Source organism: Vigna unguiculata, chromosome 5 (assembly GCF_037176805.1).
Source record: "Vigna unguiculata cultivar grain cowpea cultivar isolate G323 ecotype 2 chromosome 5, ASM3717680v1, whole genome shotgun sequence".
Lineage (NCBI taxonomy): Eukaryota > Viridiplantae > Streptophyta > Magnoliopsida > Fabales > Fabaceae > Vigna > Vigna unguiculata.
The window spans coordinates 27,281,625-27,309,396 of NC_140796.1; the positions used below are offsets into that span (position 1 = coordinate 27,281,625).

At 36.0% G+C, this 27,772-nt stretch overlaps 1 protein-coding gene across 1 annotated transcript; it reads left to right on the top strand.

The window, feature by feature from the left end:
• The first annotated feature begins 12,359 nt into the window (after nt 1-12,359).
• Nucleotides 12,360-12,908, top strand: LOC146886313 (uncharacterized). Its single transcript, XM_085673387.1, has 2 exons — nt 12,360-12,572; nt 12,660-12,908. The coding sequence occupies exons 1-2, from the start codon at nt 12,360-12,362 to the stop codon at nt 12,906-12,908; spliced, it is 462 nt and encodes a 153-aa protein (XP_085529513.1).
• The last annotated feature ends 14,864 nt before the right edge of the window (nt 12,909-27,772 follow it).

A 27,772-nucleotide genomic window follows, 5' to 3' on the forward strand; every position in this document is an offset into this window, starting at 1 on the left:
TCTATAGGAACAAGGTTTACATAAAACTTTTACCGACATTTTTTATTTATTCATTCATTTAGCTGATCATGTAACATAACAAATCATAATAAACATAATCAACCAACGATAGAAATAATTCATGAAATGGGAGTTGAATAATGATAAAACAATTACCCTCTCCTTGCGTTCGGCTTTCTTTTGCTCCAATTCCTCAATGGCCTTCGTCCTTCGAGCTTCAAGGGCTTTGAGTTCTTGTTCCTTAAAAGGCCAATTGTTGGGAATATCAGGATCCTTCTCAACCTTATTTTTCCCACTCAGCCTAAGCTTCTTCGCTTCCTTCGCTTTTTTTCTGTTGTGCTCTTTCACCTTCCATATCACCTTGTACTTCTTCTTCAACGAAACCCTCTTACTCTTACTCTCTGCAACCCAAAAAGTTCACAACAATAATATAAAAATAAACAATTAAAATCATTGCACACTACTGATATCAAAGAACAGGGATTAGGTTTTCTTACTCTTGCTCTTCATCACCATTTTGTGTTCTCTACCAACTCAAGCTCTATGTTCATTTTGATTCTTCCGTATGTTCTCAGTTAGAGCTTTCTAATGAGCTTGTTTTTGGAACTTGTCCCACTCTTTTTCAGCTCGTGAAACTGTCCCGTGAGCTATTGTCCCTCACTGTTCGAGTATCAAAGCCTTAGTTAACGTTTCCAGGTACGGGTAGTTAGGGTTGGAGTTTAAGTTGTGTTTTTATGCCTATTCTTGAGCTTGCGAATTGTTTGTATATGTTAATCATTGTTCTTGGGACGTGAAATGCTTTATGTGATTGGCTGGGGTTGAAAGATACATCTGTTGCAGGTGAGACCAGGGCGAGAACTGATAAGCTTGCCCAGACGAGTCGGACTCACCTAAGCGAGTCTGGCAGAGGCTTACCCAAATCCTTTTTCGGGAAAGGTCGCCCAGGCGACCAGCTCATTATTTTGAGCGAGCGAACCACTCGCCTAGGCGAGAGGGGTCTCACCTTAGCGAGATCCCGCATTGGTTCCTGTTTCCTTTTTTAGCCCTTGCCTAGGCGAAGGGGGCTCGCGTGAGAGAGACTACCTCACCTGAGCGAGACCCTTCAGCCTGAGCGAGGGATTGGGCGAGACAATGCGTGGTTTGGTTGCTTGTGTTGAGATGAAAAGCCAAGGTGGTTTGCTTCTTGAAGATTTGATGAAGATTGAATGAAGATCTTTTGAACTATCTTGAAGCCATAAATATTGGAATGAAGTCTACATTGACGAAGGAAAGGAGATTTGATGATATCCATGATGATCAAGGCTGGAATGTGTGCTCTCCATGTACTTACATCATTAAGAAAGTGTGCTTGTAGTTTGTAATTCATGTTGTAGACCTTAAAGCATTAATTAGATGTAGTTTGGTCTTTGTTGTGTTTTTAATCTGTTGAATGGTTTTTCATCAGGTTAAAATGTCTCTTTTAATCTGTTGAATGGCTTTTTAACAGGTTAAAAGGTTGGCTGCAGTAGTCTTAAACTGCAACAAATTCAATCAGTTGATTTAGTTCTTAATCGACTGATTTCACTTAAGTTAAGTGAAATCAACCGATTGATTTGAAAATCAACTTGTTGAATTTCGTAACAGTTTGACTATAAAAGCTGTGATTTTCGAAAGAGAGGTTTGTTGATCTTTTAGAGCGCGAATTGGTTCTGGAAACTTGTTGAAACTCTCTCCTTCGTGATCATAGGTGTTGCAGCTGTTGAAGATTGATCTTGGATCAATTCTTGAAGCTTTTGGCTTGGTTTGAAGCTTGGAGAATGTGGTTTGTGGTAGGCAAGGTTGTGCTACCACTAAGGTTTGATCTTGCTCAAGCTTTGTGTGTGTGCCTAGTGGTTTTCCAGGTCTGTAAGAGGGTTCTTGCTATGCTGATGTGATTCTTGTGTGATTCAAGAGTCTTTTATGGTGTTTTTGCATATTTTGGAAGTGTAAGGGTGGATTCTTTGTAAAACTTTTGAAATAGTGTAAAGTCAAGCTCAGGTTGCCTTGACAAACTGGATATAGCTCAGGTTTGAGTGAACCAGTGTAAAAATTTGTGGTGTCCTCTCTTCTCTAACCTTTCTCTCTTGCATTTTCATTTTAAAGTTTCAAGAACTTGTGCTTTAATCATCTTTTTCATGTTCTTGCATGTTTTCATAGCATCTAAAGCATTGAGCATGTTTGTATAATCATTTGGAACTGATCTTGATCATTCTTGAGCATTGTTTCTAGTTTAAAATTCAAATTCACATTTTTGCATTTTTCCCAATATTTCAGTCGACTATTTTTCAGTTTCAATCGATTGATTATACCAGAACAGAATCTATTTAGTAAAATCAATCTGTTAACTCTGTTTTTGGTCGATTGAAAGTGTATAGTTTAGTACTGTTTGCATCCTAACTTGGTGATCTATTTGATTCAATTAAAGGAGGTTTTTAGCTTGCAAAAATAGCCTAAAGTTTTAACTAGCCAATTCAACCCCCCCTTCTTGGCTTTTCAACCATTTCAAAACTAACAATTGGTATCAGAGCAAGGTACTTGAAATTTGATCAAGTAAGGTCCTAAATCTATTTTGAACTACTTGAAATGGTTGAAAACAAGTTACCCTTTGGTGAAGGTGCCTCAATTTATAGACCACCTATGTTTAGTGGCATTAATTACCAATTTTGGAAAATTAGGATGAAAATCTTTATTGAGTCAATAGATCAAGGGATATGGGATGCAATCATAAATGGACTATATACTCCTAAACATATTGTTGATGATGTGCAGGTTAATAAGCCATGGACTCAATGGAATGAGAAAGAAAGGAGGAAAGCCCAATATGATTGCAATGCAAAGAATATCCTCACTTCATCTCTCAACATGGATGAGTTTTTTCGTGTTTCACAATGCAAGAGTGCCAAGGAAATGTGGGAGGTTCTTGAAGTGACTCATGAAGGAACCAATGATGTTAAGAGAGCTAGAAAGCATGCCTTGATTCAAGAATATGAGCTATTCAAGATGAAACAAGGAGAATCCATAGCGGATGTGCAAAAGAGATTCACTCACATAGTCAACCATCTCACAGGCTTGGGTAAGGAATTTGAAAAGGAAGAGTTAAACATCAAGGTGCTAAAGTGTCTTGATAGATCTTGGCGACCAAAGGTCACGGCTATCTCAGAAACAAGAGATCTATCCACTTTGACTACAGCCGCATTGTTTGGTAAGTTTAGGGAGCATGAGATTGAGATGCAAAGGCTTAATGAGCTTGAGTCAAGTGAGAAAAAGGTCAAGAACATAGCCTTGAAGACTAGCACCAAGAAAAATGAGGAAATTGAGGATGAGGTGGCTGAATCAAGTGAAAGTGAGAACTTGAATCTCCTTGTCAAGAGGTTTGGTAAGTATCTCAAAAGGAAAGGTATCAAAGGTAATCCCAAGAGGTATACTTCCAAACACAATGAATCAAACTCTTCTAATTTTACATGTTATAATTGTGGAAAACAAGGACATATCAAGATTGAATGTCCAAATGCTAACAAAGAAAAGGAGAAGAGTGTTGATAGGAAAAAGGAGAAGAAGCCAAAGGAGAAACGTGCATACATTGCATGGGAGGACAATGATGATTCAACAAAAAGTAGCTCCTCACAAGATGAGAGTGAAGAAGCCAACTTGTGTCTCATGGCTGGTTATGAGTCATCTTCCTCAAGCCAAGTAAGTTCTATAGACTTAAATGACTATAATCAATTATTGCATGATTTTGAAGAGTTGCATAATGAAGCAAACAATATTTCTGCATTAAACAATCGGTTGAAAGGCTTAAACAATTGGCTGGAAAACAAAGTCAGTCAACTTGAAAAAGAAACAGCTGATTTAAAAACTGATTTTGAACATTTGGAAATTATTTACAGTAATTCAACCAACTGTTTCAGAAATTAGTCAGCTGAAAGATCTTGTGAAAACTGCACAGTTTTGAAAAATCAAGTTAAATACCTTATAAAAACTTGTGCAAGGCTCACAAGAGGAGAAGCAAACTTAGAGGCTGTTCTTGGTTCACAAAATTGTGTTTGGCAAAGCGGGACTTGGTTTCAATCCTTCTTTTCAAAAGGAAACCAAGAAGTTCTCTAGTTTCTTTTCTAAAAGCATGCCAAGTGACATGCCATTCATTTCACGCAACTATTGTATGAAAAAAGGTCATGTTATTAAGAACTGTCATGCTAGAAAATATGATGTTCCTAAAGGGATTATGAAATGGATCCCAAAAGGATCTAGAAAGGCATAACCATGATGAACCCAACCTATCAAAGGGTACCAAATAATCCAAATCTATTTTGCAGGTCATGAAAGGTGATAAGAAAGATTTGTGGTACCTTGATAGTGGTTGTTCAAGACATATGACAGGAGATAAAACGGAATTTGCAAAGTTGGAGTTGAAGGAGGAAGGGTTTGTAACCTATGGAGACAACAACAAAGGAAAAATCCTTGGAAATGGAGTCATAGGCAATGGATCCTCTTTCAACATCAAGAATGTGCTACTGGTTGAAGGACTCAAACACAACTTGATAACAATGTAGAGAGAGTTTGAGATGTCCATGATGGGTGAGCTTGCGTACTTTCTAGGGCTGCAAGTCAAGCAACTCAAACATGGAACATTTTTAAATCAATCAAAATACTGTTTTGACTTGTTGAAAAAGTTCAAAATGGAGGATTGCAAGGAAGCTACCACTCTAATTGCAACAAATTGCCTTATGGATGCAGATGAGGCTGGCCAACCAGTAGATTCAACCAAATATAGATGGTTGATTGGGTCTTTGCTCTATCTTACAGTAAGTAGGCCAGACATTTAGTTTGAAGTATGCTTATGTGATAGATTTCAAGCAAATCATAAGGAATCACACTTTAAGGCTGCAAAAAGGATTCTAAAGTACCTCAAAGGAACAACCAATGTTGGTTTATGGTATCCATGTGATTCTAACATATCTCTTAGTGGCTTTTCAGATTCACACTATGCAGGGTGCAAATTGGATAGGAAAATCACAAGTGGTACTTGCCATTTGCTTGGATCAAGTCTAATCTCATGGAATAGCAAAAAGCAAGCTTGTGTGGCACTTTCCACAGCTGAAGCTGAATATATTGTTGCTGGACATGGTTGTGCACAAATCATATGGTTGAAACATCAACTTTTGGACTATGGTGTAAGGCTAAGCAAGGTACCTTTGTATTGTGATAATACTAGTGCAATCAACTTAACCAAGAATCGTATACAACATTCTAAAACCAAGCATATAGAGATTAGGCATCATTTCATTCGTGATCATGTTCAAAAGGGAGATTGTGAAATCAAGTTTGTTAAAACTGAAAATCAATTGGCGGATTTTTTTACAAAACCATTGGCTAGAGATAGGTTTAACAAGCTAATAACTTAACTAGGCATCTTAGACATCAAAAATGTGATCTGATGTGTTTGTACCATGTTAATCTTATGTACTAATGCATTGGTTTCATAAAAATCTGCTGTTGTATGCAAAAGTTAAAAACTGTCATAGTCAACCTATTGATTTTGCATTTCAACGTGTTGATTTCACTTAAATCTGCCTCTGTTTGCAAAATTCATGATCTGTCAATCTGCGGTTTCTGTATTTCACCATGTTTATTTCACTTAAACTGCCACTGGATGATGAAAAATTGATCTGCTATGATTTTTGATCTGCTATTTTCATAATTCAGTATGTTGATTTCATTAAAACTGAATCTGGAAAAATGAAGTTCAATTTCACGATTTTCAATCGATTGATTTTCAAAATCAGTCAGCTGATTTCACTTAACCAGATTCTGTTTTTAATCTATGATCCACTGATTCTGTTTTAGTCGATCGACTGATTCTATTTTCAACGTGTTGATTTCACTTCAATTGTGCTTTTACTCACGGATTGAATTGTTAAGCTAACTCAGTCAAAGCAAGCATCTTTTTGTCAGGTACTATTTGCTCTTAACTGCCCATTTCATCAGCCATGTGTTACTTTTACTGATTTCTTTGACCAAAAAGCATTCTTGTGTACAATTCCAATGTGCATGCAGCTCACATGATCTGAACTGATTGATTCTCTCATAAAAACACATTAAAAACATCATGAATGCACGAGATATTGTTTTGGACTGCATTAAATTGATTTGGGTAACATAAACGAATTAATAAGAAAAATTTGCACCATTTAATCAACTATTTCTGAAAATCAGTTTGTTGAATTATAAATACTGCATTTGTGTTGCTGCATTTGCATCATACATCTCTTAGAAACAGCCATACCAACACTCATCATGCCTCGTCGTTCCCAAAGAGCTACCCAATCTGATGATGAGAACTCCACTCCTCCTACTCCAAGGTCTCAAAATCATGAAAGCCATGGGTGAATTGAAGCATGGTTTGAGGATCATGAGAACAACATGCAAGTGTTCCTCATTGAGATGAACAAGAAGCAGATCAGCATTCCTAAGGTGCTGAGGTTCTCATGGCTAAGAGCTTAAGGCTTTGAGAGCCTATTCCAACAACTAAAGCATCAAAAGTTGAAGTCTTTCCTTGAACTTTCAGGGAAAATATATCCAGACTTGGTGAAGGTGTTTTTCACCAACTTGGAGTTCAAAAATGATGTCCTACTGTCCAGCATCAAGGGTGTTCAAATGGAGATCAACAAGATAGCTTGGAAAGATGTGGTTGGACTCAAACCAAGGGGTGTGCAAGTGAGAAAAGGTGAAACTGGGGCTATTCCAGAATTCAACAAGATGCAATACTATGGCCAATGCTTGAGAAATCCTATTGCTGAAATCAAACACTTCCATGTTAGTGGTCTCAAGGTGGATCAAAGGCTAATTGGTATGATTGTCACAAAAATTCTTGTTCCACATGGTAGCAATCATTCAACATTGAATGAGGGAGATTTGATACTCATGTACTGCATTCAACACAACATTCAAGTGGATTGGATCTATGTGTTTCGTGATCACATGGTCAAGGCCAAGAGGCTCACGAATTTTAGGCTTCCATATGTGGTTTTGGTGTCTAAATTCATTGAATACTTTGGTATTGATGTAGAGGATGAGCTAGAGGAGTGAACTAGACTATTGAACCATACCTCCAACCAAAATCTGCACAAAATGGGCTTTATCAAGGTGGGAAATGGATGGACAACTGCTGGAGCTGTTGTTAGTGGTGCTCATGACCATGAAGTCGGTCCAAGTGGTGCAAATCAAGAGGAAGAACCAACTGTTGGACCTATGGACTTGATTCCCTACAATCCTCCAGAGGATAGAGGCCCTGTGTACTCACATTTTGAGAGGATGGTGCTGAACCAAATGCATGAGCTCAATGTGTCTCAATATGAACATCACAACTATTGCAATGAGAGGTTCAATGCATTGGATGGCCAAATCCATGATATCCATGATATGATCCACTCATTCCAGACCAGAAATGACCCTTAGGATGACTGAGTGTGGTGGTTGTTTAGCATCATGCATTGCATCTTAGTGTTTGTGATTTTTCAGTTTGAGTTCTGTCAGTTTCAGTTGGTTGTTTTTCATTTCAGTCGGCTGATTGTATCAGTTTTATGCATCTATTTTCTGTTTTCAGTTTCTGTTGGCTGTATTTCCTTCCAGTATTAATCAAATGATATGCAATGCTTGTTATCTTTATGCATTTGTTCTGTTTGATGAATCCAAAGGGGGAGAAAAATTAGAAAATTGGAAAATGGATAATTAATCACATTAATTTAAGCATTAAAAATTTGGAATCAATAATCAAATCTGAATTTGAACCCATATTATTGATAGGGGGAGCATGATCACAGTTGTATACGTGCTAGCTTGTGTGTATTGTTGCTATAATATGTATTTCAGGTTCACAAGCTTCAAGCTAAGATGTTACTTCATCAATTGGTATCCAACAAATGGAAGAAGCATTTTGCAATGGAAGATAGAAGAAGATAGATGGAATAGAGGTTGGCTTCATCAAATCAGGGAGAGATTGTTGACATGAGAAGCCACGGTGGTTTGCTTCTTGAAGATTTGATGAAGATTGAATGAAGCCATAAACATTGGAAAGAAGTCTACATTGATGTAGGAAAGGAGATTTGATGATATCCATGATGATCAAGGCTCGAATGTGTGCTCTCCATGACTTACATCATTAAGAAAGTGTGCTTTTAGTTTGTAATTCATGTTGTAGACCTTAAAGCATTAATTAGATGTAGTTTGGTCTTTGTTGTATTTTTAATCTGTTGAATGGTTTTTCAACAGGTTAAAATGTCTCTTTTAATCTGTTGAATGGCTTTTTAACAGGTTAAAAGGTTGGCTGCAGTAGTCTTAAACTGCAACAAATTCAATCAGTTGATTTAGTTCTTAATCGACTGATTTCACTTAAGTTAAGTGACATCAACTGATTGATTTGAAAATCAACCTCTTGAATTTCATAACAGTTTGACTATAAAAGCTGTGATTTTCGAAAGAGAGGTCTGTTGATCCTTTTAGAGCACGAATTGGTTCTGGAAACTTGTGGAAACTCTCTCCTTCGTGATCATAGGTGTTGCAGCTGTTGAAGATTGATCTTGGATCAATTCTTGAACCTGTTTGAAGCTTGGAGAAAGTGGTTTGTGGTAGGCAAGGTTGTGCTACCACTAAGGTTTGATCTTTCTCAAGCTTTGTGTGTGTGCTTGGTGGTTTTCCAAGTCTGCAAGAGGGTTCTTGCTGTGTTGGTGTGATTCTTGTGTGATTCAAGAGTCTTTTATGGTGTTTTTGCATATTTTGGAAGTGTAAGGGTGGATTCTTTGTAAAACTTTTGAAATAGTACAAAGTCAAGCTCAGGTTGCCTTGACAAACTAGATGTAGCTCAGGTTTGAGTGAACCAGTACAAAAATTCGTGGTGTCCTTTCTTCTCTAACCTTTCTCTCTTGCATTTTCATTTAAAAGTTTCAAGAACTTGTGCTTTAATCATCTTTTTCATGTTCTTGCATGTTTTCATAGCATCTGAAGCATTGAGCATGTTTGTATAATCATTTGGAACTGATCTTGATCATTCTTGAGCATTGTTTCTGGTTTAAAATTCAAATTCACATTTATGCATTTTTCCAAGTATTTCAGTCGACTGTTTTTCAGTTTCAATCGATTGATTATACCAGAACAAAATCTGTTTAGTAAAATTAATCTGTTAACTCTGTTTTTGATCGATTGAAAGTGTATAGTTAAGTATTGTTTGCATCCTAACTTGGTGATCTATTTGATTCAATTAAAGGAGGTTTTTAGCTTGCAAAAATAGCCTAAAGTTTTAACTAGCCATTTCAGCCCCCCCCTTCTTGGCTTTTCAACCATTTCAAAACTAACAACTTGGTTGTCCTTGGATGATTTGTAATTGTTTGGGTATGCTTGATATGTTGAGAACGAGTGACTCAACTTGGGAGTTGAGGAGGATATGAGGAAATCACACCTACATCTTTTTGCCTGGTAAGCTTTCATTTTCGAGGTCGAAATTTTTGTTGTTAGAGGGAATGTAAGGCCCAATTATTTCTGCCCCTCTTATTATAGAGGTTGCCCAATCTTTTGGGCCTAAATGGGGTTGGCCCAATTCAATTTTTGACCTAAGATACCCCAAAACCCTAACTTGTAACTACTCTTCGTAAAACAGATCCCACACATCTCTTAAAGCAGCTGCCGTCATCCCATGCTAGGGTTTGGAGTCGTCATAGCTTAGCAAGCACAACCTCATTCTTCCGTTCCGCGTAAGTCCCTCCCAACTCAAGCTCTATGTTCATTTTGATTCTTCCGTATGTTCTCAGTTAATGCTTTCTAATGAGCTCATTTTTGGAACTTGACCCACTGTTTTTCAGCTCGCGAAACTGTCCCGTGAGCTATTGTCCCTCACTGTTCGAGTATCAAAGCCTTAGCTAACGGTTCCGGGTACGGGTAGTTAGGGTTCGAGTTTAAGTTATGTTTTTATGCCTGTTCTTGAGCTTACAAATTGTTTGTATGGGTTAATCATTGTTCTTCGGAAGTGAAATGCTTTGTGTGATTGGTTGAGGTTGAAGGATACATCTGCTGCAGGTGAGACCAGGGCGAGAACTGATAATCTCGCCCAGGCGAGTCGGACTCGCCTAAGCGAGTCTGGCGAAGGCTCGCCCAAATCCTTTTTCGCGAAAGGTCGCCCAGGCGACCAACTCATTATTTTGAGCGAGCGAACGACTCGCCCAGGCGAGAGGGGTCTCGCCTAAGCGAGATCCCGCGTTGGTTCCTGTTTCCTTTTCGAGCCCTCGCCTAGGCGAAGGGGGCTCGCCTGAGCGAGACCCTTCAGCCTAAGCGAGGGATTTGGCAAGACAGTGCGTGGTTTGGTTGCTTGGTTATCCTTGGATGATTTGTAATTGTTTGGGTATGCTTGATATGTTGAGATATATATATATATATATATATATATATATATATATATATATATATATATATATATATATATATATATATAATGGATTGCCATGCATGTGTGACATAATTCATGAATGGAATGATGGATATCGTGGAAGCTTGGCATGTGAAATTAATGAGTGAGTTGGAATTAATGGGACATGGTATTGATATGAACCGGATTTTCAGACCCTTCTTAGATAAGTTTGTCATAGTCTTCATAGACGACATCCTTATCTATTCTAAGACTCAGGAGGAGCATGCAGAACACCTGAGGTTGGTGGTTGGTGTTCTGAGAGAGAAACAGTTGTATGCCAAGTTGTCCAAGTGCGAATTCTGGATGGATGAGGTTCAGTTTTTAGGGCATGTGATATCCGACAAGGGGATTGTAGTGGACCCAGCGAAGGTTGAGGCAGTGGTAAAGTGGGAAAGTCCTAAGTCGGCCACAGAGATCAGGAGCTTTGTGGGGTTAGCGGGCTACTATAGGAGGTTCATAGAGGGATTCTCCAAAATAGTGGCACCCCTAACACTGCTTACTCGGAAGGACCAACCCTTCACTTGGACAAATAAGTGCGAGGAAAGTTTCCAGGAGTTGAAGAGAAGATTGACTAGCGCTCCGATACTAGTGATCCCTGATGTCGAGAAGTCGTTCGAGGTCTACTGTGACGCCTCCCACCTCGAACTTGGTTGCGTTTTGATGTAGGAGAAGAAGGTTGTGGTATATGCCTCGAGACAACTCAAGGTGCATGAGAGGAAGTACCCCACTCATGACTTGGAGTTGGCGACGATAGTCTTTGCCTTGAAGATTTGGAGGCATTATCTTTATGGTGCTCAGTTTCGTGTGTTCAGCGACCACAAAAGTTTAAAGTACTTGTTTGACCAGAAGGAGCTGAACATGAGGTAGAGGAGGTGGATGGAGTTCTTGAAAGATTATGACTTCGAGCTCCTATATCATCCGGGGAAGGCAAATGTGGTGGCAGATTCTCTGAGTAGGAAGACATACGGCACATCTCATGATAAAAGAGGTAGAATTGCTGGAGAAGTTCAGGAACATGAGGCTACAGGTGGAGTTGGGGTCCGAGTCCATTAGGTGTAGTACCCTTACTATATCTAGTGACTTCTTGAGCTCAGTGAGAGAGAGGCAGTTATTAGATGCCAGCCTGAACAAAATCAGAGAACAACTTGGGTCAGATGAGACTAGAGATTTCACTTTGGGTAATGATGATATCTTGAGGTTCTAGGGCAGGATCTGTGTACCCAATGATGCTGAGGTAAAGAAGTTAATTCTTGAGGAAGGACATAAGAGTCGTCTTAGTTTGCATCCTGGCATGACTAAGATGTACCAAGATCTTAAGGAGACTTTCTGGTGGCAAGGGATGAAGAGGGATGTGGCTCAGTTCGTATCAGCATGTTTAACTTGTCAGAAGGAGAAGGTGGAGCACCAGAGGCCCGGTTGGAACCTACAGCCCTTAGAAATACCAGTGTGGAAATGGGACAACATCTCCATGGATTTTGTAACCCATTTGCCACGAACTTTTAGAGGACATGACACCATATGGGTGATAGTGGACCGGTTGACCAAGAGTGCCCACTTTTTGGTGATGAACTTGAGGATGTCTATGGCCAAGTTAGCCCAGTTGTACATTAAGGAGATCATGAGGTTGCATGGAGTACCTTCGAGCATAGTTTCTGACAGAGACCCACGGTTTACAACCCGGTTCTGGCAAACCTTACAGGAGGCTTTGGGGACCAAGTTGACTATGAGCTCAACTTATCACCCTCAAACCGATGGCCAGTCTGAGAGGATGATTCAGTCATTAGAGGATTTGTTGAGGACTTGCATATTGGATCATCTGGGTGCTTGGGATGAGGTATTACCTTTGATAGAGTTCACCTACAATAACAGTTTCCATGCGAGCATCGGCATGGCGCCATATGAGGCTCTTTATGGCCGGAGGTGTAGGACTCATCTCTATTGGTATCAGGATGGGGAAGCGGTGTTGGTTGGACCAGAATTGTTAGAGCATACCACTGAGAAAGTGAGAACGGTGAGGAACAGGATGCAGGCTTCTCATAGTAGGCAGAAGGCCTATGCAGACCGTAGGAGGAGACCTCTGGAGTTCGCAGCTGGTTATCATGTATTCCTGAGGGTGACCCGAACCACGGGAGTGGGAAGGGCTCTCCGCTCAAGGAAGCTTTCGCCCAAGTTCCTTAGCCCCTATCAGATCACGAGGAGGATTGGGCCGGTGGCTTACGAGATAGTCTTACCCCCGCAGTTGGCGAACCTTCATCCAGTGTTTCATGTCTCACAATTGAGGAAGTATGTGTTTGACCCAGCGCATGTGTTGGAAGCCGATGATATACAGATCAGGGAAGACCTCACAGTGGAAGTACCACATGTCGCTCTAAAGGATTGCAAAGTTGAGGAGCGTCGAGGAAAGGAAGTTCGCCTAGTTAGAGTCATCTGGGATTAGAGAACGAGTGACTCGACTTGGGAGTTGAGGAGGATATGAGGAAATCACACCTACATCTTTTTGCCTGGTAAGCTTTCATTTTCGAGGTCGAAATTTTTGTTGTTAGAGGGAATGTAAGGCCCAATTATTTCTGCCCCTCTTATTATAGAGGCTGCCCAATCTTTTGGGCCTAAATGGGGTTGGCCCAATTCAATTTTTGACCTAAGATACCCCAAAACCCTAACTTGTAACTACTCTTCGTAAAACAGATCCCACACATCTCTTAAAGCAGTTGCCGTCATCCCATGCTAGGGTTTGGAGTCGTCATAGCTTAGCAAGCACAACCTCATTCTTCCGTTCCGCGTAAGTCCCTCCCAACTCAAGCTCTATGTTCATTTTGATTCTTCCGTATGTTCTCAGTTAATGCTTTCTAATGAGCTCATTTTTGGAACTTGACCCACTGTTTTTCAGCTCGCGAAACTGTCCCGTGAGCTATTGTCCTTCACTGTTCGAGTATCAAAGCCTTAGCTAACGATTCCGGGTACGGGTAGTTAGGGTTCGAGTTTAAGTTGTGTTTTTATGCCTGTTCTTGAGCTTACAAATTGTTTGTATGGGTTAATCATTGTTCTTCGGAAGTGAAATGCTTTGTGTGATTGGTTGGGGTTGAAGGATACATCTGCTGCAGGTGTGACCAGGGCGAGAACTGATAATCTCGCCCAGGCGAGTCGGACTCGCCTAAGCGAGTCTGGCGAAGGCTCGCCCAAATCCTTTTTCGCGAAAGGTCGCCCAGGCGACCAACTCATTATTTTGAGCGAGCGAACGACTCGCCCAGGCGAGAGGGGTCTCGCCTAAGCGAGATCCCGCGTTGGTTCCTGTTTCCTTTTCGAGCCCTCGCCTAGGCGAAGGGGGCTCGCCTGAGCGAGACCCTTCAGCCTAAGCGAGGGATTTAGCAAGACAGTGCGTGGTTTGGTTGCTTGGTTATCCTTGGATGATTTGTAATTGTTTGGGTATGCTTGATATGTTGAGATATATATATATATATATATATATATATATATATAATGGATTGCCATGTATGTGTGACATAATTCATGAATGGAATGATGGATATCGTGGAAGCTTGGCATGTGAAATTAATGAGTGAGTTGGAATTAATGGGACATGGTATTGATATGAGATGAGGCCCTATACTCATGGGGTGGTAATGACCAGTGGTATGGGTTCAACATGTGATACGAATGAGGTGTTATTTTACAGAGGTTGACATGGAATTGTTACTTTTGTAATAGTTTTAGGGTTCTATATGTCAAGTGTTGACACAGTATTAATATTATTATACTGTAGTTATATGAATGAGTTCTTCAAATATTTGAAGGAGATAAAACTAATACATGATTTAACCAAAAAATTTTGATTGGTATCAGAATAATATTTTTTTTTGTTTATTTAATGTTGCTGATTTGTTATTATTTTTAGAATTGAATAGATTTAATGAGTATTAAATGCTTTTTACTGTTTTTATTTTTCGAATTGTTGATGTATATATATATATATATATATTCCAAGTTGTGAATCGGAAAAGTTTCAAATTTATGTATCTTCTATTTCGACGTATATTAGTAGAAGCATGATCCATTATATGTACATAATAAATATATAAATATATATGAATATGTTTCTGTTATGTTTTATAGCATATATTTAATGTTAGGGATGATAACTATATATACTGAAATGACTCGGAGTAAAATCCGTCAAATGTAACTATCAAATAATATTATAATATTATTTGAAAATTTTAGGAAGTTTCGATTATTTTTATTTTTTCATTCTCAATATTATTATTAATAATATGATTACCAATGGTGATTAAATTAATAAATAAAATTATGTATAAATTATATATATATATATATATATATATATATTACAATAACTAATTATTTAATTTAATAACTAATTATACAATTGTATAAATATTTATATATAGATACTAATAATATGATTTTATATGATCAAATTCATGTTTTATAATATTAATTTAATTTTGTAAAGTTTTAAAATATTTTGTATTTTGTATAAAATGCATTCTAGAAATTTAATTTTTTAGGACGAAAAATTTATTTGTTAAGAGAATATGAGATCCAAAAATTTATAATAATTATAAAAATAAATAAATTATATTAAATAAATATTTAAAGTAAAAGACAAAATAGTTTAAAATTTATTTAATTAAAAATATATTAGATATATGTCGTTAAATATTATGAGATATTGTTAAAAGATGTTAAATATTTTTAAGTGACCATTAATTATTTAAAAAGTATTTATTTAGAAAGTTATTATAAGAAACGTAATTATTTAAATTTATTTAAGTGACCATTAATTATTAAAAGATTTATTTTATTTAAATGATGTTCTAGAATATGAAAGATAAGAGATTATTTTGAAGGATATATAAAGTAATTATTGCACTATAAATGAGTTATAAATGATGGTTATTTGTTAAATGGATTTATTGAAAAGATATATTGTTACGTGGGTGAATATGGGAATATGGTTATATACATGAGATTTAAAAAGATTTCCTAAGAAATAGAAAAAGAAAGGTAGGAAAATATGTATATGATATCTTAGAGTTATTAGAAAGACAACATAAATGCACACCTTTGGTCTTTGCAGCTGTCAATACCCAAATTCGTCCAGGTTATTAAAAATTTATTTCCAAAATATCCAAAAAAAATAAGTGGTAATAAATTGTCTTAAAAAATAATAAAATTGATTAAAAAGTTTTTCTTTAAATTTTTATTTTATTATTTTATTTTATTGTTTATTATTTTATTTTTAAATAATAATAAAAAAAGGAGATTTTGTTTTCAAATTAAAGATTGAATTAAAATAAATTCATTTGTTTTTACATTTTCTTTATTTAATTAATTGAAATTTAAAAATTAAAAAAAAAGGGAAAACAATTTTAATTAATGGGAGGAAATGCCATTTTGAGGGGAGAAAAGGAGAAGATTCACTATAATAGGATCTTCTCACAATTTTCGTCCAAAAAAGTTCATCCTCATATCAACATTAATTTACTCATCTCCATTTCAATTCAATTGAGAGCCATAACCCAGAAAAAAGATTCGAAGGTGTATATCAGACAATTCAGCAGCAACGATAATTAAAGAACAAACACAAGGGAATGAAAAAGATTTGCGCATAGCAGGTTACACAATTTTTGCTCAGTTTCGTTTATTTTGGTAACATTATTTTCATCTCCAACTTTGAAGTTAATAAACCACAATCAAAACTGAAATTGGACCGGAAGGGAAGGGGTTTGAATAGAGAGAAAAGGGGTCACGGTGATGTGTGGTGTTGTGGAGTTGATGGTCTTTGGCGGCACGTTTTAATGGTGGATGTCTACGGCAATGGCTTGATAACATCGGAGTAGCACGATGTTGACCAGGCGGAGGAGAGACGCAAACATGGAGGCCATGCTGTGGTGCTCCACGCATTTGACAGAGGCTAAGCCGCCGTCACTAGAAGAACGATGATGGAGGTCGGCGCCGTTGTTGGCCGCGTCGCCGATGACTTGGCAGTGAGTAGCGTCTATGGTTGGTGCAGCGTGAGGTAGAAGATGAAGTTGGGGAAGAAGAGTTTTAGGTGATGTGCTTTCTGGAAGAATAATTTGATTTAGGTTTAGGGTATTGGGCAGCTTCTCTAATTCTTCTTGCACCCCATAACTTAATTCACACACCTATGCAAATATGTTTTATAATTGGACCATTTGTTTTTATTTTCTTTACTTCATGTACTCCAAAATGTAATAACCCCACACCCGATACATTTAGTTTTATTTCACCTTATGTACCTGCGTTTTCACTAAGCATACACCCCACTCTTTAATTTCCTTTTTTAGGCTAGGATGTGTTTACTTTATGCACCATGTATTTATTCTATGTGCACCTCATTCCTATGTGTGGAGTTTTTCTCATTGCACCCACATATTTACTTATGCACTTTCATTTTCTATTTCCAATTTTACCTTTTTTATTTTATTAAATATCACATCTCAATCATATCATTTTCAAAAATAATATAAAATATTTTAAATTAAAATAAAAATTAAAATAATTTTCAAAATTAATAAAAATAAGAATAAATAAAATTTAAAATTATTTTATTTATTTTTTCTTTTAGTGTCTAATCGACAGTTCGCTTCGCACGATACTTCTTTTCAAAAACAAGAATTATAAAAATAGTTTTAGTGTCTAATCGACCGCTCACGTCGCACGACACTTCTTTTTAAAATACAACAATTATAAAAAAATAATTTTGGTGTTTAATCGACTGTCCGCGTCGCACGACACTCCTTTTTCAAATACAAAATTATTAAAATGATTTTGGTGTCTTCTCGACCGCTCGCGTCGCACGACACTCCTTTTCAATATATAAAAATCATAGAAATATTTTGGTGTCAACCTGGCCGCACGCGTCGCATGACACTTATTTTCAAAAATGTCAAAAGACAACTTTAAGAATTAAATATTTTAATCAAGTTTTATCAAGAACTACGTGATCCTTGATTCTCCATTGTGAATGGTGATACGTAGGAGCATGGCAAGTCCTTGTCAGGTTCACTTTCCAAAAATCAAAAGGTTTTCCAAATCATTTTCAAATAGTTTTATAAAGAATTACGTAGCCCTGATTTCTCATTTTTAGTAAGAATATGTAGAACCAAGGTTTTAACCCTTGTCGGGGGTCCCTTTCACTTAAAAAAATGATTTTGTTCAATATTTTCTTATTTATGGGAAAAATAAATATTTAAATAAACACATCTCTTTTGCAAATTTAATTAAAGATACCGCCTTTGGGTGGGCGTTGTAGGGTGCTAATACCTTCCCTACGCATAACCGACTCTCGGACCCTAATCTCTTTTTCCAAATCCTGTTCCTTAAAAGGCCAATTGTTGGGAATACTAGGATCCTTCTCAACCTTATTTTTCCCACTCAGCCTAAGCTTCTTCGCTTTTTTTCTGTTGTGCTCTTTCACCTTCCGTATCACCTTGTACTTCTTCTTCAACGAAACCCTCTTACTCTTACTGTCTGCAACCCAAAAAGTTCACAACAATAATAAAAAATAAACAATTAAAATCATTGCACACTACTGATATCAAAGAACAGGGATTGGATTTTCTTACTCTTGCCCTTCATCACCATTTTGTGTTCTCTACCTTCACAAGAGAAAAAGAGATGAGAACGATAATCCACGTCAAAAGTAGTAGAAAACGGAGAGAAGAAGGGAAAAGATTTGAAGAGGCTCTAGAGCGAGCAAATAGAGAAGAGGGTGAAGGAGTTTGTTATATATTGTTATCAAATTTTAGAAGGTAAAATTAGATAATCAACATATTAAATTTGATATTCAATAAAATTTGTTTTAGTATTCTAAAACAAAGTTTTTATATCCTCATCTTTTAATTTGATATACTAAAATAATGAATTTTAATATGCTAGATTTTTTTTATAAGAAAATATAATTTCTTAAATCTATTATAAAAAAACTATAATGTAACAAAAAATTTAAGAGGGGTTTTCTTAGGCTAACTTAAGCCGAATTTGTTAATATTTTGAGCTTAAATAACACGTGTTTTCTGATAAATACTAGTTAATAGTAAGGTTTCAATTTATAAAGTTTTTATTGTTATAATTTAGTACATATTTAGCTTCTACAATTTAATTTTATTAAAATATAAAGTAATATATATCCAAAACTAAGATATCTAAACTAGCCTAAAAAGTGTGGGTAATCCAAAAGCGTATTTAAACCTAAAAATTGCTCCCACAGTTCAGGCGAACTCAACTGCACTATTTTTTTTTTCTAATAAACTGAATTGAATTGAACTGCACTATAATATGAACTGAACTGTTATAAACTGAACTGTTTTATGAACTGCACTACATTTGAGCTAAGCTGCACTATTTTTTAACTAAACTACACTATTTTTTAACTGAACTGCACTACTTTTGAACTTAACTACATTGTTTTTGAATCGTTTTTGAACCAAATTGCACTATTTTTGAACTGAATTGCACTAATTTTGAACTGAATTGCACTATTTTTGAACCGAATTGAATTGATTTTGAATCAATTACTCTATTTTTGAACTAAAAAATAGTTTACCTGAACTGAATTTAACTAAATATTATTTTGTTATATCTAACTGAACTGAACTGAATTGTACATGCAATATGAATTAAAGTGACTACTATATACCATATCATATTTTTGAACTGTACTATTTTTGAACCGAACTACACTAATTTTGAATCGAACTAAAATATTTTTGAATCGAAATGATTGTGAACGGTTTTTGAGTTACTTAAATAACTTATTCAACTAAACATTTTATCTCAATTAAGAAACTAGGTAGTATTTACCCACTTCATTCATAATATAGGTTCTCATAAACATAAAAAAAGACATAAAACTAAGTAAATAGTAAATAGGAAAAATTTATCTTTACTTAAAAATATAGATTTTCCTATAAACAACAAAATCAAAAAATTACGTACCTTTAATTACGGGGGTCCACGTGTATTTATAGAGTATTAATTATGTCTGATTATCCCATCGGCCGGGCCTTGGTTTAGGCTCTAGCTTGGGCTGTGAGTGGGCTTGGGCCCTAACCCAGGCCCTCAAAGACCTATTGAACGCAGGAGCTTCCATTTTACCAAGTCTTTAAGAGCGGTCTTGATCCGTTTACTACTTAACTTGTCGGATGTCGGCCTTGGTCGCACACTGTCTTAGGTTAGCCGGTTTGATGTTAGTATAACCTTCGTTCAATTATGAGTTTAAATCCATGCCGGTCCAAGTCGTGTACTTGGGTTGTTTCCGGCATATATGTGAGGGTTGCCATTTATATGGTTAAGTTGACCAGGTCTGGTACACCAGTCCCCCAGCCTTTGCCGAAACAATGTATCGGTGAAGGATGATATGTATTGATATGCTAGTCGAGATCGGCTAGGTGTGATACACCAGCCCCCCAGCCTTTAAGTGTGATTAATAGTGTTAAGGCTAGAAGAGGTTTGTGGCAGTTGAAGAGGTTTGTGGCAGGTGAAAAGGTTTGTGGCAGGTGAAAGGGCGTTAGAAGGCTTGCTCAGGGAGGTTTGGCGCCGCCATTTTGGTACTATGTAATTATGTTTTTGGCGGGAAAGGGTTATGGCGGTTGAAATTCGTATGTATAAATGACGATGAGGTTGTATTTCATTCACTTTGTCTCATTTGCACAAAATTCGTTCGCGTGCGTTTAGAGCTGTCTGATATCTTCTCTTCCTCCTTCGTCATCTTTTCTAAAGAAATCAGGTATGTCTAGTAATAGCGATAGGTTTTCGTTGTCAGACTCGGGTAGTGAGCGGTTTGGGGATACCGGGAGTAGTCGAGATGATAGTGATAGGGAAGAGGTGGGTAGTGTAGGGAGGATTCCAGTGGAGAGGATAGTTGAAATTAGGGAAGATCCGCCCGAGTAGCTGGCTGAGAGTAATTGGCTGGCGAAGACCGGATATGAATGGGTAGCGGCAGATGTGCGGACTCAGCGGTCGTTGTTCCGATGGTCGCGTTTGCTAAAATTGTGGTTGAATTGTACGCCTATTTTCGAAAAGGGTTCGCAAAGGGACATAATATCTCCAGAGCGGGTTACTGCCGTTGAGTGCGCGTGCCATGGCCGAGAAGGAGCGGCCGAAGAATTCTTTTATATGTATATGTGCCACTTCTCACAGCTGCACGTCCGCCTACCTTTTGACGAATTTGTTGGTATCGCGCAGCGGAATGTTTGAACTTTCGGACAAAACCAAGATGGGGGTGAATTGGTTTTTGAATAATAAATCAACACTTTAAAATTTTTCCAAAATTTATCAAGTAGATCAATAAATAATTTCTTTATAACACAATAATAGATAAAATAAAGAGATAGAGAAGAAGATTGAACACAAGTATTTATACTGGTTCGGATCAAAAGACCTTACGTCCAGTTGTTAATCTCTTAAAAATGAGATTAACTAAATCACTAACAAGTAACAGATTTACAATCAGATATTTAGAGTTTAAGGAAAGAAAACACCTCTCTTGAATCACACAAGAGATGAACACCTTTCTCTGAATCACACAGAGAACCTTGACCTTAGCTTTCCTAGCAACAGCAGCAGCACTCAATCTCCTAGAATACCTCTCAGGAAAAGTTATCGCTCTACCCACACTAGGTTTTTCAAAGCTTCAATTGAGAACACTTTAGAGAACTCTCTTGCAGTCACAGCACTAGTACTCTAGCTTCTCAAAAAGGTATTTTAAGAAGTAACTCTGAAGTTCCTTAAATAGGGGTTTCAAAAATTAGGTCAAAAAGCTGAACAGTCGCGCCCAACAGTCCAGGATAATCGATTATCACTAGTGATAATCGATTATTCCAGTGTGGTTTATGGAAAACAAATTTTTGAGCAGATAATCGATTATCAGAAGTAATAATCGATTATTCCAGTGCTTTCTTGAAAAAATTTGTTCAGCTCAGGATAATCGATTATTCCAAGTGATAATCGATTATCATTTTGATATTTCGAGAAATACTAGAATTTTCTTGTACAATGCTGCTTCTAACTTAATCCAATTACATTTTACATGATAGCTTTAAACATAATAACATGTAGTCTTCATATTGTCTTCCAGATGGCTTTCAGGCTTCTTTTATCATCATCAAAATCTTGCTTCAGCATTTAGACTTGTTTTGCTTTTGCCAACAATCTCCCCCTTTTTGATGATGATCAAAACAATATGTTTAAAGTATCTGCAATCAAAATATCTTACAAGGAGATTTGTTAGTAGCACTGTTTGGTTTAAATGTTTAAACTTTTTCTCCCCCTGTTTTGATCATATGAAAAAGGTTTTAACAAGGAAGCTCCCCCTCAATTTGGCATAGGTAAAGAATGACAAGACAAATATATTTATATTAAAAATAAAACCGGAAAACAATGAGACAATGATGTAGACTGTTAAAAGTCTTGACTCATGTCATCATCATCCTCATATTTATCAAAATTAGAGATCCTAGAATCTAATCCTCTAATTAAGCCAGTGACTTCTTCATGTCTGTGAGTGGAGAGAAGAAAAAATTCTTCAAGCCTCTGATTGAGATTTAAAATGTGATCCTCTAAAGAAGAGGATGAGCCACCAACACCACTGGATGATCCAATATGTGTGTCAACAGGAGGAATAGGAGCAGTGGGAGGATTTTCTTCTTCTTCATTGTCCGAAGAAGGCATATCATCCTTGTGAATGTAGGTATTCCCAAAAGGAATAAATTTCATCTGCTTCAAGGAATTTTCTGCAATTTTGTATGCTGCAATTGTCTTATGAGACTGTTCATCAGAGACATTTACCCCTTTATACTCACAAATACGAGAGATGAGCAAGGAATACGGAAGAGGATATTGAGGCAATCGTTTGGCTTTTAGCATGGTGTCAAGAATGATGCTTGGCCAATAGATGGGGATGTGGTTGAGCATGGCATATATTATCATAAGATCGGCTTCACTGCATTGTGCGTGATTTGTACCACGTGGACATAAAATCCAAACAATGAGATAGTGAAGTAGACGCTCATTGATTTTGAGAGGTCCAGCTAGTAATTGACGGCCAATTTCTTGATCTGGGCGTCGCATAAAGGATCTATATGCAAAAATTCTGTTGAACCCTTCTATGCCAGCCGTGAGAATGGGAGATGTGCCATCATGAATGGGAAATTGTGCAACATTTTCCCAAATATCATCATCTAAAATGATGTCGATACCTTTCACTTTTGTGAACCCAACTCCATCTCTGAATTTGTAGTTGAAATAAAAGGCTCGAACCAAATTTGGATAGTAAGTGCCTTGCATCTATGTGAAGAATTTCACACCTTGTTCAGCCAGAAAGTTTTGAATGGTGAAATGGCGATTTACAAACCATTGAGACTGGATGAATTTTGGAGTGATGAGGGGTTTGTCTTTCCATAGTGTGATAAATTCAGAACGTCTCTCTTCATCTGAAATCCATCCTTCAATGGAGGCTGTTCTTGGTGCAGTTGAGGGATGAGAGGCATGAGATGCAGTCCTTCTGCGTGTAGGAATTTTTCTACGAGAGGATTTAGCCATGGTTTAGGTAAAAAGAAGAGGGAAGCCTTTGAGAGTTTTGTGAGAAAATGAGAAAAGGAGAGGGTCTTGAGTGTTGATGGAGAGAAAAGAGTGTTCTGGTGACAAAAATGGCTAATATTTATAGAGAGGAGACTCCAACGGCCATATACACGCGATTTGATGAAAATCTAGCCGTTGCAACGGCTAGTTTTTGAAATTTGTTGGTCCAACGACGTGTAATAATCGATTATTTTAAAATGATAATCGATTATTGGTTCATAAACTGGGCAAAATATGAAGTCTAACGAGCTGATAATCGATTATCCTAAGTGATAATCGATTATTCCAGTGAGTTTTGATTTTTGGCTCAGAATTAAGGATAATCGATTATGGCCCTGAATAATCGATTATTACAAAATGTTTTTGAATATTTAGGAAGAGATAATCGATTATTACCCAAAATAATCGATTATTCCAGTATGTTTTGGAATTTTTGAAGAGAGTCTGATAATCGATTATTAACACTTGTAATCGATTATTTACGCTATTTTTCGGATTTTTAAGGATTGTGAATTTTCAGCATTTTTAAGAGATCTCTAATATGCCTAAGTCTCTTCTTAGTTCATAAAATCTATCTTTAGCTAAAGGTTTTGTAAAGATATCAGCTAATTGATGCTTTGTATCTACATATTCTATTTCACAATTTCCTTTATTAATGTGATCTCTTAGGAAATGATGTCTTATTTCAATATGCTTTGTCCTAGAGTGCATTATGGGATTTTTGGTTAAATTAATAGCACTAGTATTATCACATTTCAGAGGTATGTGATTTAAAAAGATATTATAGTCTTCTAGTTGTTGTTTCATCCAAAGAATTTGAGCACAACAATTTCCAGCTGCTATGTATTCAGCCTCTGTAGTTGACAAAGCCACACAAGCTTGTTTCTTTGAGTGCCAAGAGACTAATGAACTACCTAAGAGGTGACAAGTACCACTGGTACTTTTTCTATCTATTTTACAACCACCATAATCAACATCTGAATAGCCTATCAAATTAGGAGATGCTCCTGAAGGATACCATAGTCCAAAACATGCAGTACCTTTTAAGTATTTTAAAATTCTTTTTACTGCAGTAAGATGTGATTCTTTTGGATTGGCTTGAAAACGAGCACACACACATACAGATTGCATAATGTCAGGCCTACTAGCAGTAAGATACAACAAAGAACCTATCATGCCTCTAAACATAGTTTGATTTACCTCTATTCCTGATTCATCTTTATCTAAGTAGCAGGAGGTTCCCATAGGAGTACTTGCTTCCTTAGCAGTATCCATTCCAAATTTCTTAAGTACTTCTTTGCAGTACTTAGATTGAGAAATGAAAGTTCCATTTTCCATTTGCTTAATTTGAAGACCCAAAAAGAATGTCAACTCTCCTATCATTGACATTTCAAACTCTCCCTGCATTATGCTTGCAAAACCTTTACATAGTGAACTATCAGTAGACCCAAATATTATGTCATCTACATAAATCTGAACTAGCAAAATATGTTTATTTACTCTTTTGATAAACAGAGTTAAATCAATCTTACCTCTTTCAAAATCATTTTCTAACAAAAATGTACTTAACCGTTCATACCAAGATCTAGGTGCTTGTTTTAATCCATACAATGCTTTCTTTAATTTATAAATGTGATTAGGAAACTTATAGTCTTCAATTTTTGTCGATATTATTTTTTATATTTTTTATTTCCAGGGCTTAAATTCAGACTTACGACAATATTTTGCCAACACTCAGTTCTCACACATTGTTCTTTACGGTCCAAAGGCACGAGTTGAATGCAAGTTGTTGATTAGACGTAGATCAGTCAAGATAGGAAGTGGATGGAAACATTTTCGTGAAGTGCATGGACTGGAGGAAAAAGATTTAATTCTTTTTGAGGTTGACGGTCAACAAGCAAGCAATGATGTCAATGTTCTTCTTAATATAAATGATTATTATCATCCGCTATGAACAATCTATAAACAATATTTCTTAACAGATTTCTAATCTGTATGTTTTGTATGAAGTTTAGTTCTTTATTATTATATTATATATATGTATATGTTTTAGTCGGTTTATTTTGAACTTCTGCAAAGTTATTTACTCATACCTGCTCCATATCTTCTTCCATATACGTAAATCTGTGGCATTTAATTACTGTCAGACACAAATCATATCATGTCTCTGCTTTTAAATTTTTTTTTATATATATTTAAATATATAACTTTCCAGAACATTTTTCATACACATCCCTTATAATACTTTTTTAATATTTCATTTCAATGTCTATTCATATGACATATTGCACTGCTTCATTATGTTTCTTTATCTTCCACCTTCCACGACATTTCTTCTGCTGTAAGCATCCGTCATTTCATAAAATATTTTTTTGTACTATTGATATATATTTCTTTTTATTTTTTCACGTTATTAACTTAAATAATCCAAACGAGTGCCTTCTCCTAGAAGTTTCAAACAAAGTTCCTTCTCTTAAAAGATTGTTTGGCTTCTGCACCATACTTTTATTTGTCTTTTTGTACAGATCCAACACAGTTTCTTCATCCAGAAGACGTTTCACATACATTAACGTATTCTTACAAGCCATTAACGTTTCCAGTCATCACAGGTATGTACTTCATTTGTTTTATTTACAAATATAGTAGTCTTGCTTTACAGACGAAATGATATGACATTTGCAGTTCTGAAATTTCGTCTAAGACATTATCGTTTGGTATCACTTTTCTCTACATTTCCTCTTTCGTGAATCCATAAGAAACCAGCATGTATGCATGTATATGCAGTTTTTTGCTTAATTGTTTTTTGCTTACTCCATCACGCCAACCCTTTTTTTATTCACTTTCAAGTAATGTGCTTCATGCTTTATTTTCATCATAATGCTTTTCTCTGAATTTTCCTTTACTATGAAACCTTTCAATAAATGAATATCAATACTTTATTCCTTCTGACATCAATAGATGTTATTTGCAGGGTTGACCAATATATATTCCCATGACTTCTGTCAAAACGTTCGTACACCATGTTTGAAGAGTCCTTATTTGAATATATTCTACTTTTTGCTTTCTTCTAGCATTTCAAGAATTTCCATATCAACGTTTTGATTAATCGTTTAACTTTTTTTACTCTCCTTTGACTAATAAAAAATACAATCTGAGAAGTAAGGTATTATTTCAACCTTTTTTTGGTATTTCTTTACTTTAGTTGTATGCATAAAAATTTTGTCTTATTAGTTCCTTATTTATGTATGTAAGTATAAATATGTCTCCAATCTAATCCGGTCTTTTTTACTTTTCACTTTTCAATATTGTTCTTCTGAGTTCAACATGTCTCTCTGTGAAGTTCCAAACCAAAGCCAGAGCATAAGCGAAGTAAGCCCCCAGAAGGAAAATTGGAATATTATCGCTAGGGTCATTCGTTCATGGTTTGTTCCTGATTTCACTAAACAGAGGTGTCCTTTTTCCATGGAGTTCGTTATTCAAGACAAAGAGGTTATTATTATTGTTATTCTTTAAATTCTTCCATTACACCTACTTTCCTTTACAAATTTGTATGAATTAAATAGTGGTATGCTAAACATATTTATACTCAAATTTATAAATGTTATTCTTATCTGTTTCAGGGTTCTAAAATACATGCTTCAATTAGACGTACTCTAATTTACAAATTTCAAAATGACATTTCTGAAGGCCATGTTTATGCCATACAAAACTTCAGTGTTGCTCCGAATTCTGGAATATACAGAACAACACACCACCCTTATAAGATAAATTTCCAGTTTGGTACAAAAGTTTCTTTGGTTAATGTTAATTTGGTTCCTAATATTAAACCACAATACACACCTTTGTCTTTATTGACAACCACTGCATTTGATACTGATTATTTGGTTGGTAAGTAAATCTTTTTAGTTCCGTAACTATTAATTTTTTTATTAATAAACATTTTTTGTTAAAGTATATGATTTAACACATATACAATGCATTTTAGATATTTTGGGATTACTGGTCGGAGTGGGGACTGAAAGAGAATTGCAAGTTGATGGAAAGACAACAAAATTAAATGTCATAGCAATAGAAGCCGATGGGTATTGTATATCTATACTATATTAAATTCCTTTTTATATTTCTTTCCAAATAAAATTCCTTTTTATACATCACATTATATTGCACTTTAATTTTTAGGTTTCGAATAGAGTGTACTTTGTTTGGTATTTATGTGGATGAACTGAATGTATTTCTTTCGAGTGGAGAAGTACAAAATACTGCTGTAAGTATAGAATTTGCGAAAGTCAAAACTTTTCAAGGTAAAATTTTCTTATTACTTTTACAAAGTAGTTTGTACTACTTATTCCATGTTACTCTCACATACACTATATTTTTAAATATAGATAAGGTTCAAGTTCAAAATTGTAAGTTCTGCACCCGTATTAAGTACAATGTTAACTTCAAGGAAGCATGTGAACTTAAATCAAGGTAATTTTTATTCGAAATTTATATTTAAAAATATAGTGTATTTGATATTTCAGATATCACATACACTATATTATTCCAACTAACAATTTTTTCTTTACTTTGTAATGCAAATTATCCTTGATTGCGTGAACTTGATATTTCAGATATACATACATTCAATAATATATCTAATTTTTATGAGTATAACTATATTTCCTTTTGCACAGA

Coding starts and splice junctions, on each gene's coding strand:
- LOC146886313 (XM_085673387.1), top strand. CDS start 12,360: ATGGCGCCATATGAGGCTCTTTATGGCCGGAGGTGTAGGACTCATCTC. Junction 12,573..12,659: donor AGTTCGCAGCTGGTTATCAT/GTATTCCTGAGG, acceptor AGCCCCTATCAG/ATCACGAGGAGGATTGGGCC.